Here is a 17,171-nt window from a genome sequence, read left to right on the forward strand (position 1 = left end):
CAGCGCTGCAGGGATTGCATAGAGTAAACACGGGTTTACAAAACAGAGCCATGTGACCAAACAGAACATCATTATGACCAGTGACTGTTTCAGTAACATTATAAATGCTTTTAACAACTTTGTTTTAACACACTTGGGTCAGACTTGTTGTTATCACACCCCCTCGGGCCCCACGTTGGGCGCCAAAAAGGACTGACGTGGTTTAGCCCCAGCAGGTAGCTAAGTGCCACGCACTGCTCGCTCACTCCTCCCCCGGCGGGATGTGGAGGAGAACGGAAAAACAACGGCAAAGCCTCGAGGGTTGGGATAAGGACAGTTTACTGGGACAGCAAGGGAGAGGGAAACAATCAACAACAGTACTGATAACAGATATTCACAATGGGTGATAACAGAGAACGATTTTACCTATCCGACGACCGACCGGATGCTCGACCCGTCCCGGAGCCACGCCGACACGCCGAACCCGCCCCTGCCTGACTAGCCCCCTTTTATGGTGAGCATGATGTCACATGGTATGGAATAGCCCCCGGCCAGCTTGGCTCACCTGTCCTGGCTCCTTGGGAAATTAACTCTATCCTTGCCAGAACCAGGACAAAGTATTGAAAAGTTATTATTTCAAAACTTCCAAAGGGGGGAAATGTAACTGTAGGATAGGGGCCGTGAAACAGAAACTATAGAATTAGGTTGAGATAATTAGTTTGTAACCAAGGTAATACGTAATGATGCTAACTGACCATGGCAAGGTACAATGCTGCTATGTTCCATGTACAGTCCCTACCAAACTGAACAATAGGTTTGGAGATATTAATCTTATGAAATCGTTATGGACAGGTGCATCCACAGCAACAGTACTGCGCATGCCCACAAGAAGAGGGTCACCCAGCGGACACGGGTGCAAGACCACTGACGACCACCAGAGACCCTTGAGGACCACCAACTCAAATCACTGAGCATGCGTGACGGGGAGGAGAATATGGAAATGGATTCTAAGAAATGATTATCATAGGACTGCCTTTTCTGAGGAAGATGATGAATATGTGTGTTTTGATCCTACATAACCTGTGTGTTGGTGATCACCTGGCATGCGCGTTGGGTGGAGCTATCCCCCGTGCATCCAGCGCTGCAATAAAGAATGCCTGCCTTTTAACATTACATTGGTGTTACAAGGTTTATTCCCGGGTTTCGGTGACAAGCACACCGGCAATAGTTTCATCACATCCATAGCCTGACGATTACCAAGTTTTTCTTTTACAAGAAAAATGTCTGCATTGGGTTTGCATGGCAAGGTTTTGGTAGCGGGGGGGCTACAGGGGTGGCTTCTGTGAGAAGCTGCTAGAAGCTTCCCCTATGTCCAATAGAGTCAGTGCCAGCCGGCTCCAAGACAGACCCGCTGCTGGCCAAGGCTGGGCCAATCAGTGATGGTGGTAGTGCCTCTGTGATAACATATTTAAGAAGAGGGGGGGAAAAACCTGCTGCACAACAGCAGCCAGAAGAGAGGAGTGAGAATATGTGAGAGAAACAACCCTGCAGACACCAAGGTCATTGAAGAAGGAGGGGGAGGAGGTGCCCCAGGCGCCAGAGCAAAGATCCCCCCTGCCCATGGTGAAGACCATGGTGAAGCAGGCTGTCCCTCTGCAGCCCATGGAGGTTAACAATGGAGCAGATATCTACCCTGCAGCCTGTGGAGGACCCCATGCCGGAGCAGGTGGATGTATCCTGAAGGAAGCTGTGACCCCGTGGAGAGAGGACCCCACACTGGAGCAGGTTTGCTGGCAGGACTTGTGACCCTGTGGGGGACCCATGCTGGAGCAGTCTGCTCCTGAAGGTCTGCATTCTGCGAAAGGACCCACGCTGGAGCAGTTCTCAAAGAACTGCAGTCCATGGGAAGGACTCACGTTGGAGAAGTTCATGGACGACTGTCTCCCATGAGAGGGACTCCATGTTGGAGCAGGGGAAGAGTGTGAGGAGTCCTCCCCCTGAGGAGGAAGGAGTGGCAGAAACAATGTGTGATGAACTGACTGCAACCCCCATTCCCTGTCCCCCTGCGCCACTGGCGGGGAGTAGGTAGAGAAATCAGGAGTGAAGTTGAGCCTGGGAAGAAGGGAGGGGTGGGGGGAAGGTGTTTTAAGATTTGATTTTATTTCTCATTACTCTGCTCTGATTTGATTGGTAATAAATTACATTAATTTCCCCAAGTCAAATCTGTTTTGCCTGTGACGGTAATTGGTTAGTGATCTCTCCCTGTCCTTATCTCAGCCCACAAGCCTTTCATCATATTTTTCTCCTCCTGTCCAACTAAGGAGGGGGAGTGATAGAGTGGCTTGTTGGGCACCTGGTGTCCAGCCAAGGTTAACCCACCACAATGCTGAAGTAAGTGAAATGGGTTTTCAGTTGCTTGTGTACAGCACAAAGCAGCATGGTTTTGTTTTCTGAAGAGTCCCCAAGGGAAAAGGTGGAGGAGGATGCTGGATGGGCTGCACAGAGCCAGGAGCAAAGTATCCTGATAATGAATGAAAGACATCAGAAAGCATGGCCTGGAGCTCACAAGGGGCAGGAAAGGGGAGCCAAACGCCTTATCCTTGCCATTCATTTATCCTCACAGTGCACAGGAACACAAGACCAGCTCCTAGCACAATCTACCAATTTGTGTATAAAAGTTGCTTTCTGGATCAATTAACTATTATAACTCGCAGATTTCTTGAATTTGACTCAGTTATTCTTACACTTGACTTATTCAAATATTACTTCTGTATTTAATCTACGTTGTGCTGCTTTCTAAGCCATTTAATGCTGTAAGATAAGATTAATGCACTTAAGCTTTTGTTAGTCATAGAAGTACAAAGCTTAGTTTTGTGTTGTATAATTTTATGTCAGCATAATCTGATGAAGCAACAATTATCTCCTGTTGACAGTTTTCCTTGAGATGGATCTGGCAGGAGGACAGTAAAGATTAATGATACAGAGTTTGGTTTTCTTAATAAATCAATTTTTGCTCTCGTCCCAGTGTCTTTGAACAATCAATCTTCAAGAGAAAGAACAGAGAACAAAAATCTGGTGCTCTGTCTGAAGAAAAGTTTTCTGCAAGGAATCCTTCCAGTTCCTCATGCTAACATACAGTAAATGAGAGTTTTAATTCACAGCCAATCTACCTGTGGATTAATTACTGTTTGTTCCACCTGCTGGGAGGAACAAATTAATTTTAAAAACATTACAGGCTGTTTTCCACTGTGCTTCTCTACAGGCTCGCAGAGCTCGGGCTTTCTCTGTTCTAGATTTAATCCCCTGTCTGAGCACAGCTGCACTGCTGGAGGCGTGCAGCTTCTGCTGTATGCATGCTATTGGTCCTATTTCTTAATTAGGTCTATCCGATTTCTTTAAATCAGTATGATAATTTTTCATAATTACATTTTCCTTCTTGTTAGTTGTTGCCAGCTCTCAATTACCTTTTCTCTTAGGATTCCTTAAAACAGAGGTCTGAAGACTGCTACACAATGCTGCCAGATGCCTAGGAATGACAACAGAAAACTATTTAAATGACTTTTTTTATCCAGAGACCTCATCTAAAACTCTTTGGTATAAGTCTGTCAGCAGAGAGTATTTTCCCATGCTTCACTGAAGGCAATTTGCCCACATAACATTTTATTATTAATCCCTAATTGCCTGCTTTCAAAGAGAAATAGAAAATTTAGATGACATTTAGATTTTATTTGGAATATTAGAATAAAATTATTAATTAGACTTCCTGATTACAACATAGACAACCTATTAAACATCAGCCCATCTATATTCAAATGATGTAAAAGCAACTCCTTTCTCCTAAAACACCAAAGCAAAACAGTGCAGCATACTGTGAAATAAAAATATGAATATGACAGAATGCACCGCTGTGTGACGATGTTTCTGAAGACAGTTCAGTAATGCTTTTTGTATAGGAAAATCCTTTTTGTACACCAAAAATTTTTCCCCTTCTAAGGGCCTGGAACTGCAGGAAGCAATTGCTCCTCCTTGTTTTTATAGACTGCAGTAGCGCTGCTGGGCTAACATCATGGAAAACCAAGAGGCTGATCTATCATTATGGGTGTTTGTATGTCACATTATAGGCTAGTCAGTGCTGGGGTCAGATCCAAGTAAGAGCTTTTTCATTCCATCCTTGGAAACAACCCTTGAGACAGGGGTTAAGCAGATACTTGTTTAGCTAAGTGAAGGCATACTATTTAGTTTTGACAGTCTCCTGTACAGCTGTTGTTGTGCCATATTAAACAACAGTGTATACTAACAAAGCCAATTCCCATTGCAAAGCCTGAAAGTATGTTCTCATTTCCTAGCAAAATAGCAAAAAAAGCTTTTAAATGCTGCTGAAGAAACAAGAAATTAAGCAGCTGTTATCAATGAGTTAGCAATGTAACAGGTTCCCATGGAGCAGCACAACTGAGCAACAACATTTTAAGAGAGGAAGAGTAAAAAGGGTAAAGGCGGGGAGGGATTAGACTTGCCCAACACCACGCAGGCAGCACAGGCAGGTCGCTTCCTCAGTGGTAGCTATCCTGATCATTCTCATCTTCTGCACAACCACAGGAGATTAACTCTTCAGCCCAAGGACATTGCACCAGCCAGGCAAAATAAACCTGCCTTTATTGCTCATATTTCCAAATGTGTCAATATGCTCCCTGAATAATTTCATGCTTAAAATATTTGTACAAAGTCACTATGCTAGCTTAACCCAAGGAGGTTTTCCCATACACAAACTTTCTCTGACAAACCCCTACCCAGCAGGAATACCACCAGGTCACCATTCATGCGCTTTTGACTGCTTCATCCACCAACAGACAACCAAAGTGACAGCCTCCTACTCAGCAGCTGTATAACAGATGTCTTCAGCCCTGTGACTTGATTCATTAATCCAATTTTAATCAGATCAGAGCTAACAAGGCAGGCTCAGGCCAGCTGACGTGGTGGTCACAGCACTCCACACTGGCTACAGAAAAAGGGGTGAGGGTAGTGCCAAGGCGCTGAAGGCAGCGCCGGTTATGGTACCTGCAGTGTGGTGCCCAAGACCTGCCTCTGCAGCCATTCTCCATCCACCTGGATGACTGTAGGCCTCATCGAACACAAGCAGCTGACCAGAGGCAAGAAGGTTTTTGCACAAAAAGAAAGGGGAGACTCTGCAAGCCCGAGTACCTTGGAGATCACCTCTGGCTTGCTTGGAAATGCTGCAAAACAAACAGAAGAAAAATTCCTAACAATAAGATCAATGTTTAAAAAAGCCTACTCAGACACCGCACTCGATGCAGGTTCACACAAGCAGAGGGGATTTGGGATAAGTTGGAAGCATGGCTGTTGACAATGGGAAGGGTTGCTCATGGGCAATGCACCAAGGCAAAGTCCATATTTCCATACTTGCAGTCACAGCAGAGGCCCACAGCCATATGCAGATTTTGATGTACCTGGGAGAGCCTAAGCTGAGGCAGGAGAATTAATTGTTTAAAATTATAACCAGATGATCTCTCAAAACCTGCACAGATTTTTTTTTTTCCTTTAAAATTGTCTTAGGGTCGTATAAGGGGAAGCAGTTACCAGAAGAGGTTATCACTGCCTACCCCAAGCTGAGGAACAGGAGAAGATCCCTACTCTTTTCAACAGTAAATTAACTATGCCATTTGCTCATGCATCTTTTCCCATTTATTAAGCAAATCAAAGATGCTTATTCATAACCAAATCTATGTAAAAATAATACTTCTGATGTCATTACTGATGTTAGGGGGTGAAAATAGGAACAAGGATACAGTGCGGGGGATCTGTGTGACAGGAGGTAGAAGGGAAGGCTACTGATGGGAGACTCAGATTATTAAGTATATTTTGCTACCCACAGAAAAAGCCAAAAATAAGTTTATAAGCCTTGATGTGGGTTGCTTTGGCAGAATGACAGAATATGGGGGATTTATGATTTGGGTTTTTTTTATATTGGTGTGATCTTACTGCTTGGGCTTCTCTTTAACAAAGCGTGAGCCTGTAGACTCCTGTTTTTAGGAGAGAGGAGGGCAAATTCCCCATTAGCTTTTAACAAATTTTATATATGTGGTGAGAGTCCCCATTAGTTGGGAGGGAAGGAAATGTGGAGACCCAAAGTAAGACCAGTCCCAAGCCCTGAAATGACACTGAAGCCCCTTTGCTGGCCATCACTGCACTTCACAGGGGCTCCCATGCAGCAGGTACTAGCCCTGCAATTAAGTCAAGATCAAGCACTGTACAGGGGAAAAGCCAAATGCTTATGAGTTTTCAGCAATGCAGAGGTAACTGAAGACCTCTCTGCTTGCAGGGCTACCACTTAGGCAAAGTCGTGGGGGCTGGTCACCACCCACATTTGGCCTCAAAAGCCAACGAAGCATCAAGTTGTTTTAATCTAGGACAGCCCAATAACAGGCTTGAAACTGCTAAATAAGTAACTAAATTGTGGATGGTAAATTTGGGAGGTTCCTGAGTTAGGGAAGGAAATACCAGGCCATGTCAATTATTACGTCCCCAAAAGAAGCAGAGGAGAAGACCCAGCACATTTCACAACACTTGCCATAACCTTTTCCACTGTTCTCTGACTAGTGAGAATCAGTGCCCTCCAAACCATCAATTGCTTGTGCTGAATCAACAGAAATGGAAAGAAAACCACCACCTTGTGACCATGGTTCTATGAAGGAGGCTGAAGCAACTGCCTGCCTTGACTTAAACAGCGGTAAAAAGGCTGTGGACCATTTTTTTTCCATGGCATTACATTCCTGATCCTGCAGTGCAAAGAAGACCTTGGGGCAGGCCTTGGAGGAGCTAAGGCTCAGCGAGAGGGAAAAGGTGAAGCGGGACACGGGAAGGGGAGAATTTTGGGTTGCTTGGTGGGCTGTACAGCAGCAGAGTGCAGGCCACCTGTGTTGGGGAAGGAAGCACAGCTCAAACCCACCAATTTCCTTCACCACCACACCAGGTGCACCAAAGAGAGGAGCTAAGCATCAGTTAGCCCCCCCATCTTGAAAGAGCAACTTTCATCTTTTTTCTTGCATTTGAGTGAAAACACAGTCTTCGTTGAATTTAAATATTCTCCTAGTGTTTGCAACCTATGTATAACACTAGCATCAGTCTTGGCTCTGAGGCCTGGAAGCAAAAAGCAAACTGTCCTGGTTAGGATAGAGTTAATTTTCACAAGGAGCCAGGACAGGTGAGCCAAGCTGGCCAGGGGGCTATTCCATACCATGTGATGTCATGCTCACCATAAAAGGGGGCTAGTCGGGGAGGGGCAGGATTGGCATGGCTCCAGGACGATCTGAGCGTCTGGTCAGTAGTCAGATCGGATTGGTAAATTGCTTTCTGTTATCACCCATTGTGAATATTCCGTTATCAGTACTGTTGTTGATTGTTTCCCTCTCCCTTGCCATCCCAGTAAACTGTCCTTATCCCGATCCACGAGGCTTTGCCTTTGTTTTTTCCCATTCTCCTCCCCATCCCGCCAGGGGAGGGGTGAGTGAGCAGCCACGTGGTGCTCAGCTGCAGGCTGGGGCTAAACCATGTCACAAACCAAAAGGGAGCCCCACTACTCTCCCACTATCACCCCCACCCTCTTGGGGGGAAGCCAGCACTCTCTTATCCTGCATCATCAGGATGGGGGGCTGTAAAGAAGTTCACAGCGTCTCACCTATGCCAGTAGAGGTAAGGGACCTTGGCATGCAGAAATGCCACAGTAAAACATTTCTCAGTGGGTAGCATGAGAGTCTCACACTGAGCACTGTTTGATGGAAGAAATTTATGCTTGCTGAGAACATCAGCTGCCAAACTTGATCAGTGAAAATCTGAATGTTTGTCTATTTTTCTATTCTATTTACAATCTGCTGGGTGTCTACTGGTTCCCACATGCCCATATTGGTACTGCAGGACATGAGCTGACCACCAAATCTAACCAAACACTGAAACCTTAACTTTATTTCTTTGAAGTTACTAATACTCTCCCTCAGGCTCAATGGCAATTTAGCACTTGAACTCATTTTCCTTCCCTGGCACATTCCAACACAGCAGTTCCCTTAGCTTGAACTTTCAGCAGCCAAGTATGTATTAGATGTCGCACTGGCATTTGGCCATATAGGTTACAGGAAGCATTATACCACAGAAAGTGGTTCAGACTGTCAGAATTTCCACTAGAAAGCCCCCCCTCCCCTTTTCTTTGTTCCCACCCCAAGAATTCAGAATTCTAGCATCAGAAAAGAAACACTCTAAGCTGAATCCAAAAGGAAAGATGTTTTTTGAAAAATGCATGCTCTGCATTTTAGAAAGACAAACAAGAAGCTTCCTTGCCTTCGAAGGCAAAACTGCTCTTGCTCTGCTCTCCTACTGCCCAGGCTCCCCAGCTGAGCAACAGCTTCTGTTGCCCATAGGCAGTAACATCAGCTCACAAGGTGCTTTCTTCCTTGCTCACCAGCTTGGCCCTTTCTCAGACAAAATAATGCATCTTTACAGCGTGCTGCTACCAACAACCAAATATCCTTGTGCTGTTTTTTTGGCTAGGATAGAGTTAATTTTCACAAGAAGCTGGTAGGACACAGCCAGGACAGGTGACCCAAACTAGCCAAAGGGGGTATTCCATATCATATCATAGAATCATAGAATGGTTTGGGTTGGAAGGGACCTCAAAGATCATCTAGTTCCAACAGACCCTGCCACGAGCAGGGACACCCTCCACTAGACCACATTGCCCAAAGCCTCATCCAACCTGGCCTTAAACACTTCCAGGGAGGGGGCCTCCACAACCTCTCTGGGCAACCTGTTCCAGTGCCTCACCACTCTCACAGTAAAGAATTTCTTTCTAACATCTAATCTAAATCCACCCTCCTTCAGCTTAAACCCATTACCCCTTGTCCTGTCACTACACTCCCTGATAAACAGTCCCTCTCCATCTTTCCTGGAGGCCCCCTTCAGGTACTGGAAGGCCACAATTAGATCTCCCTGGAGCCTTCTTTTCTCCAGGCTGAACAATCCCAACTCTCTCAGCCTGTCCTCATAGGAGAGGTGCTCCAGCCCTCTGATGATCTTCGTGGCCCTCCTCTGGACTCGCTCCAACAGCTCCATGTCTCTCCTGTACTGGGGCCCCCAGAGCTGGATGCAGTACTCCAGGTGGGGTCTCACAAGAGCGGAGTAGAGGGGCAGGATCCCCTCCCTCAATCTGCTGGTCACATTATTTTAATGAAGTAGTGTGCTACAAACTTAACTGTGATAACTCAACAAGAAAGAGCATGTTTTTGTTTATGTATGTTAAACTGTTCTACTCTTCAGTCAGTTAAAACAAACAAGCAAGCTAATAAAAGTTTTAGGTAGATAACTCCTAAATCTGAATGAGTTTCTGTTTATCTTCTGCCATAACTGCAGAAAGCCTTAGCATGAGCACTTACCAAGGCCGTGTATTTCATAGAATCATAGAATGGTTTGGGTTGGAAGGGACCTCAAAGACTCGCTCCAACAGGTCCATGTCTGTCTTGTACTGGGGCCCCCAGAACTGGATGCAGTACTCCAGGTGGGGTCTCACAAGAGCGGAGTAGAATGACTTCCTTCAACCTGCTGGTCACACCTCTTTTGATGCAGCCCAGGACACGGTTGGCTTTCTGGGCTGCAAGTGCACACTGCCGGCTCATGTTGAGCTTTTCATCAATCAACACCCCCAAGTCCTTCTCCTCAGGACTGCTCTCGATCCATTCTCTGCCCAGCCTGTAGTTGTGCTTGGGATGCCACAAGTACCACAGAAGAGACCTCACTGCTTGGGGCTGAGCAGGACAAGCACCAGGGGAAAAAAAAACAGCCTCACAGAATAAAGGAGGGGTACAAGAGGAAATGCTGGGCAGGAATAAAGTAGGGTGAAATGTTAAGGAAACCTCAGTGCTGGAAGATGAGAGGAGAATACTAAAGTGGAATCTGACAAAGGTTTCTTGTGGGAAGAAGCTGAGTCGTCTCCTCAGCAATGCTGGAGGAGAAACTGCTGGGGTGAGGGAGGGAATCCCAAACCTGCAGCATTTGGCCCAAGCCAGAAGTGGTTGGGGGAACCTAACACTCCCAGCCCACCTGCAGTGGCCTTTGAAGACAAAAGCCTCTGCCTTATCTGACTGCACATACATCTGTTAAAGGCGTAACTGCCAGTGGCCCAGTCTGCTATGCTACATGACAGCAAAATGCAGCCATGCAGTCACCTGACCAAACCAGAGACACCCCTCGACATGTGGCTGGCACACAGCTGGTCTCCTGGCTGACATAACACAATTTCTACATACTTTTTTTTTTTTTTTCATGCTTCTGTCAGAAACCCTTTTATTTAACCCCTGTTTGAACTAGGAGAATGTGGATGATGAATAGAGAAAGTGGTGAGATGGGGGTGACCAATGAGAGGCCTCCCAGATTAAGCCATCAACACTGGAAAGACTTTAGATAACAGGAGCTATTTTATCCCCTTTTGGTAAACCTGCCTGGCAATACAGCCCTGGTCTGGCACAGAAAAGCAGGAATAATGGAAACTGAATTCCAAAACTGAGCCACTTTCCTAACACACCAGCACCCCTTCCCCTTTGCTCTCTCCAAAGCTTTCTCAGGCACAAGATGGTGTAGTTCCCCACAAGGAAACACAGGGGCCTGCTCAAGTTTTGAGGTCGAGATAATATATGTGCTGCTAATTTAGCTTCTGCTTCTTGACGTGCAGTCAGGATGTCACAGCAGGTCATGGCTCACCCGCATGTCAGTCAGCTGCTGGCCACACTGCCGGCTGTGGGCAAGGGGCTGTGTCTGCCCAGACATGAAACTGAGGGCCAGCTCTGCTGAGCTGTGCCCCTAGAGGTTAAAAAAAACCACAAAACACAACCAAGAAAAGTTGTTGATTGATGAACTTCATAAAGGAAATTGTGTCAGAGACAGAAGGCTGAACCTATTTTAGGCTCTGTCCTAAGCTCCCCCCTACCCTCCTTTTGAGGCCAAGATATGTTTAGATTATATTACAGTGAAGTTCCAAAGCCCAAATAAGGCTTGTAAACATATATGCAACTATCCTATATCCATACCAAGGTATGTCAGTAGGGGATCATCAATTATTTACTTCCTATAACTAGATGATTACTGTGAAAATTTACTTTGAATTGGTTCTTATCAGCTACCGTATAATAACGTATTGCCTCTTCTAGCCTCTGCATTTCAAGTGATTCACAGACTGTAAAAATAGAATACTTTCCCCAAAAAGACGTTCAAGTCAAAGTCTGCCTGGCCTTGCTGCTGAGTAGTAATTATCTATTTCATTACATGGCTCCATTCTTTGCACTCTCTATTGCAGAGAAAAGATGCTTTTCCAGATGAAACAATCCTCAATCATTTCCAAAACCAGAGCCACTGATTACTATTTCTACAGCTCCAGAATGAAAGACCCTGCAGTCTGGTAGAAAGTCTTGCTCTATAACAAAGGAGTTGCAGGAATTTAAACAAGAACCATATTTTCTTCCTTTATAGCTTTATATTTCTAATTTTCTGCCACAAAAAACCCTTCTGTGGACCAGATATGTGTATGACTCCTTCCCATTGACCTAAATGAGAGTTTGCATGTTTCTCCAAGGGCTGTAACAGAAGAGATGTGGCTCTGTGTTCTGTAATTTCACCATAGGCATCATCCAGGTCACAAACAATGTTGCTAGACTGAAAAGATATATCCTGTATCTATCTGTGGGGTTTTTATTAAATCTCCACAGTAAAGATATAAAGATTTTAAATGAGATTAAGTCTGCAAGATCCTGAGTTCCTGTAGATGACTCTACCATGGCTGCATCTCACCTTTGAAAATGAGATGTTTGACATACTTGCAAATATTGGACTAATATAGGCTGATAAACAAAATGATTTTGTGAATTCTTCTCCTACGCTGATTAAAAACCATAATTGATCACATTTGAAAGAATGATCTTACGCTTAAGATGGTTAAGGTAGTGTTGTATCTTGTTCTCCGGTCAGGACATTAGTCTAACTATCATAATCCTTGTATGGATTAGCCATGCTGACAACTGTCCTTGAACAAATTGCTTAAGCGTTTTTCCAAAACTCAAGAACTGAGAAAGTTGAAATGAACAGCTGTGATAAATCATAAGGGAAATACTTTCAACTAAGTAAGCAGATGCTATAGTGCTACTGGCACAAAAGTAGCAGTGGACCCAATAAAATTAATCTCGAAGAAACAAGTTGCTAGCCACAAGATGTCTGGCTGCAAATATTGGCAGGCGTACTTCTCATTGCAACGGCTTCAGTAATGTGACCTTTCAATTACCCAGTTTCATGCTGTGTCATTATTTATCTGAATTATAAGAAGGTAAGTAAGTGCTTCTATCCTCAGTACAGCTCAAAAAAGGACTGCTCTATTCCCTAACATTTAAGAAATGCTTTGTCTGCCATATTGTTCAATTCTTGAGGCCATGAGTCTCTTTACAGGTACATCTGGTTTGATAGGGGTTGGACTAGATGACCTTTAAAGGTCCCTTCCAACCCAAACTGTTCTATGATTCGATGATAATAAAACATAAAACTGCCTTTGCACATATTTTCTCACAAATACATGGTCTACAGAACAGTTTTCTAAGATACAAGAATCTACTTCCTGCTAATCTTGATGTTCAACTAGATATTTTGAGATGGTATCAGAGTTGTAAGTAAGGTTATCTTTTCAATAGACCCAAGTCTGATGTGTCAAACATCTACTTATGCTGCTAACCAATCTCTTCCATACAAACACACTTCCAACAGAAAAGAAGTAATATCATCTCTTGAAAATCAGGTTTCACGGATTATTTCTGAAGTATGGGATAAGAAAGCAAGGAGATAAAACCTTCTCCTGGCTCTAATCTGCACTGCAGAGCTGCTTACTTGTCACACTAGTGCTGGCAAATCCTGTAAACAGGAGTGACTACAGAAAAACCTGTAATTTTTATCTAAAGGATAATTCAGATAAAGCAGATAAATAAACTACTAATTGTATGCCATCATCTGAACAGAAGCATCTTGAGCCAGTTTAGGGATCTAATTCTGCCCCAGAAGCACAAACCTTACATTGTGGGTGATGCAAAATAAGCAGTATGCTTTTATATTGAAATTGCATGAAATGGAGGATAGTGAGAGTCACTGTGCTAGTGCTTTAGGAGCCTGCGTCAGCTGGTCCCTGGCCCATACCGCTGGGTCCGGAGGGCTGCAGCAGGCAACAAGTTCAGTTTTTGCCTACTTCCCCACGTGTGTTTAGAATAAGATTAATTTAGGCCTCAACTAAGCAAATGAAACCAACCAGCTTCATAAAGGTTTGAATACCTACCGTTACACCTCCTGACTAGGTATGGCCACCGCAGACATCTTTGGCCACCTCAGTAGAGATGAGGAGGGAGGAATTCAGATTCTCATTTTGAGCAAACAAGTTAAAACTCCTAATTTTTATTGTAATGAAACCATTTTATGAATTGAAAACATCTGCTTAAGAGTATCACCAAGAGGGAAAGAGGAGGTGGCCCTGTTCATTCCTTCCCTCCTCACAGGTCTCTGAGGGCTGCCAGAAGTAGGGTAGAAGACCACCGTCCTCCTCCAGATGACCACACTCACATAGCACAAAAGACGAAAACCTGCATACGGGACAGGTTCTCCCCATGGCTTGCTGGTGAGTAGAGAAAGCCAAATACTGCTCTAACTAGGGCTGTCCAGTGTTGGTTTACATAACAGTCACTTAACCTCTGTAAAATCCATGGGTTTAAGCAGAAACACTAAATCTCTAGAACCAATTCATCTTTTCAGGCAAAGTACAGCTGAGACTCGGACAGTGAGGCGATAAGCTCTCTGGGCTGTGTAATTGCAGCTGAACAATAAGCTGGCTAAAGGAAGGGTTTATTGCAAGGTATTGCTTGTCAAGCTCACAGTCTTGAAGGAGGCTGCTTGGCATGAAACTGTGGGTGTGCGACACTGCAGGCTGTTATTATTCCTGGGGTGGTATTTACTCTCACCACAGTCATGAAGTGTCTGAGACACTGGGAACTGCCTTCAGTCCATGGAAAAATCACTAAAGTAGCAAGAGGGAGATAGACTGCCTTAACAAGAGTATTAACTTTTCTCTCTGATGGTAACAAAGGCGAGAAATTTTTGTTACTGAAAGAAATTCAAACAGAGGGGGGAAAAAACTGAACAGCAAACAAAAGCAACACTGATCAGTTCATTTTGGCACACACCAGGCTGCAATCCTGGTGCCAATGTCAATGTATTACATGCTGCGTAGCTATAAATTTCAGTTGTGTTTGAATAAACACCAGCATATAGAACCACTTTGGGTCTGCCTAACACAGTCTGTTTGTAGACAGGACAGAATCACTATGCCGCTTCAGCTGAATGGCACAAAAATTAAAATCTGTAGTTGCTCTCAAAGTACACGTACCTGCAATCCCTTGTAGCAGCCCACAGACATTAAAAATGCTTTTCTTCATAATACTCCGCACACACATAGTAAAGACAGACACAAATGCCATGGCACAGAGAATCATGATTCCCAAGGCTAGGAAAATAGCAGTTGCCTGCCAGAACCCACTCGCAATCTCATTGAAGTTTTCGGTGTAAGGACCACAAAGTGTGTCTCGTCTGGAAAGCCGCATGTGGGAGATTCTGGTGCAGCGCCCATAGATGCCCAGCGTCGGGTGGTAAGGCTCCTGCGACCCTCCCGTTCTGTTGTCCATGTCCTCGGAGCTCAAAGGCTTCGCTTTGCCAATCAGCCAGTCTGCACTCATGAAAGCAATGAACTCTGTGAAAGCCACGACGATACTCAAGAGAGTCCATAGCATTGACCGACATGTTACAATGACATGACACATATTGATGTCCAGTGCTTGTGATCAGTGCAGCTGACAGTCTTAAAATCCAAGCATGAGGGGAAAAAATTAAATTAAGAAAGAAAAAAAGGACCCTAAGAGAATCACAGTGGCTGCTCTGCTTGCTCTTTCAGCTCTCTCACAATGGCCAAGACAAAATTTCTCAGGAGAAAAAGTGAATGTCCCTAAGTTTTGCAAGCAGTACAGTAATTTGTACTCTCCGTTTAGTTCCTCCTTTTTTCTTTCTGGGATGCTGATGTCTGAAGTATGCTTTTCTTTCTTAACATTCATACTAGCACATGATGCTGCAGACTGGCAGGGGAGGCCACAAGGAATGCCCACTGTTTGACATCACACACCTACAAGAAAAAAAAGAGACAACACATCAGCAGTGAGAAAAAAGTTTTCATTTCAATCCCCATAATGAACCAAGATCTCGTGCAAATCCACATCAACATGCAAAAGCTCTAAGGGCCTGTCAAACAGAGCCTGCTGGAAACCTCCCAAGTTCATCCCAAAGGAGTGATTAATCTCCTTCTGCCTGTCAGTACTTACAATATCTGCTCTGCCCCAACCCATTGCAGGTGATTGTCAAGCGCTTTGCAAGCAAAGGTCTTAGTAACACCCAGTGATCCCACCCACACCTATCACCACACCCCCATCATTTTCCTCTGGTCAAAATAACCAAGGTTGCTGGCAGTTACCCAGCAAAATGTTTAAGCAGTTTCACAGACGTGCAGCTCAGTGGGCTTGCTGCCCTGCCTTCAGTTCAGGGAGGCAGCATGGCACGTCTTCGGAAAGGAAGCTGGGCACTGCTCCATACGCCACAAGCACCTGGGCGCAAGGGGCAATGAAGGAACCACCTTCCAACCTGTGATGCAAGGAGCTCCTGCAACCTTCTGGGCTTCTCCTGACTGCAGCTGACCCAGCCCCAGCCTCAAGAGGAGGCAAACAGGATTACAGCTTGTGACAGCCCACCCCACAACGTGGTGACATAGCCCATCCCTTTGAAGCCTGGGTTTTGTAGAACTGATGCTTCCCCGGGTTTTGCAGAACCAGTGCTTCCCTGGGTTCTGTATCCAGCTTTACGCCAGCATTTCAGAAAAGTGATCCACCTTCAGGTATGTCACACCTCGTCTTGAGATGATGCTGACACTAGCAGCCTCTGGGTGACCTACAGCACTGTAAATAGGAATCTGTGGAAAAACATCCCTATCGCTGCCAAGCAGCCAAGAGCCCCGGTGAGAGGGGTTGCCAGTCATCCATGAGCTTCCTCACTCCCCTCAATCTCCCCCTTCCACAGCCCTCTGCAAGCTGGGACTGCAGCAAAATATTCCCCAGGACTTTTCCCAAGCTTTTATGCTGCCTTTGAACAGTAGCTGATGACATTCCCAGAGTTACACTTATTTTAGCACAAGAGGCAATCAGAGATCAGTATACTTCTAACTTATATCCAAATATTGGCCTTAAAATAACAAACAGGTCATTGCACATGCCTCTGCACTTGAACCGAAACCATATCATGTGAAAGCAGGGGGGGAGCAGGAAATGCCCTCATGTTACCCTTTCGCTGATGAGAATGTAGCACTTCCAAGTTTTGCTCACAAAAAAAGATAACAACATTCAACTGGAGGCAAAAGAGTCAAGAACCAGATCTGGACCTCACTGCTACACTGCTGCCAAACACAAAGGGGTCATCAAATGCCAGAAAGACAGACATCCCTGTTTTTTATTTTTTAAGAGAAATTCCAACAAGCTCTAGAATCTGTATTTCTGTGCAAGCACCACATCTATGTAAACTCCTTGTCTTTGTAATTCCAGGATTTTAATCAAGGTGCAAGGTACATAAGAGTTGAACACACATCATAGCTGTTGCTGCTTACTCTGTACCTGCTGAACATAATAAAATACTGTTTATTGAACATAGATGAGAAAAAAGTTCATGTTTACTTAAGCAAGTGGAAATTCCAGATGAACACTGGCAGCCATAAAAACATGGCACTGATAACAAACATAGGCTGCAATAAGGTGTCCCCGGAGCCTTCTCTTCTCCAGGCTGAACAATCCCAACTCTCTCAGCCTGCCCTCATAGGAGAGGTGCTCCATCCCTCTGATCAGCTTCATGGCCCTCCTCTGGACTCGCTCCAACATCTCCATGTCCCCTCTTATGTTGGGAGCTGCAGAGCTGAACACACGTCCTGGTTTTAGCTAGGATAGTGTTAATTTTCACAAGGAGCCAGGATAGGTAAGCCAACCTGGTCAGGGGGCTATTCCATACCATGTGACATCATGCTCACCATAAAA

At 44.8% G+C, this 17,171-nt stretch overlaps 1 protein-coding gene across 1 annotated transcript in view; it reads right to left on the reverse strand.

Annotated features, from left to right (window-relative positions):
- Positions 1-15,201, reverse strand: part of LOC104643987 (LHFPL tetraspan subfamily member 2) — a 38,442-nt gene extending 23,241 nt beyond the window's left edge. Inside the window, exon 1 of the mRNA XM_010313471.2 lies at positions 14,441-15,201. Coding sequence (XP_010311773.2) covers positions 14,441-14,870 — 430 coding nt within the window. The 5' untranslated portion in view covers positions 14,871-15,201. The remainder of the gene's footprint in view (positions 1-14,440) is intronic.
- Between the last annotated feature and the right edge of the window lie 1,970 nt (positions 15,202-17,171).

The sequence above is a fragment of the Balearica regulorum genome, chromosome W, assembly GCF_011004875.1.
Source record: "Balearica regulorum gibbericeps isolate bBalReg1 chromosome W, bBalReg1.pri, whole genome shotgun sequence".
NCBI classification, from domain to species: Eukaryota; Metazoa; Chordata; class Aves; order Gruiformes; family Gruidae; genus Balearica; species Balearica regulorum.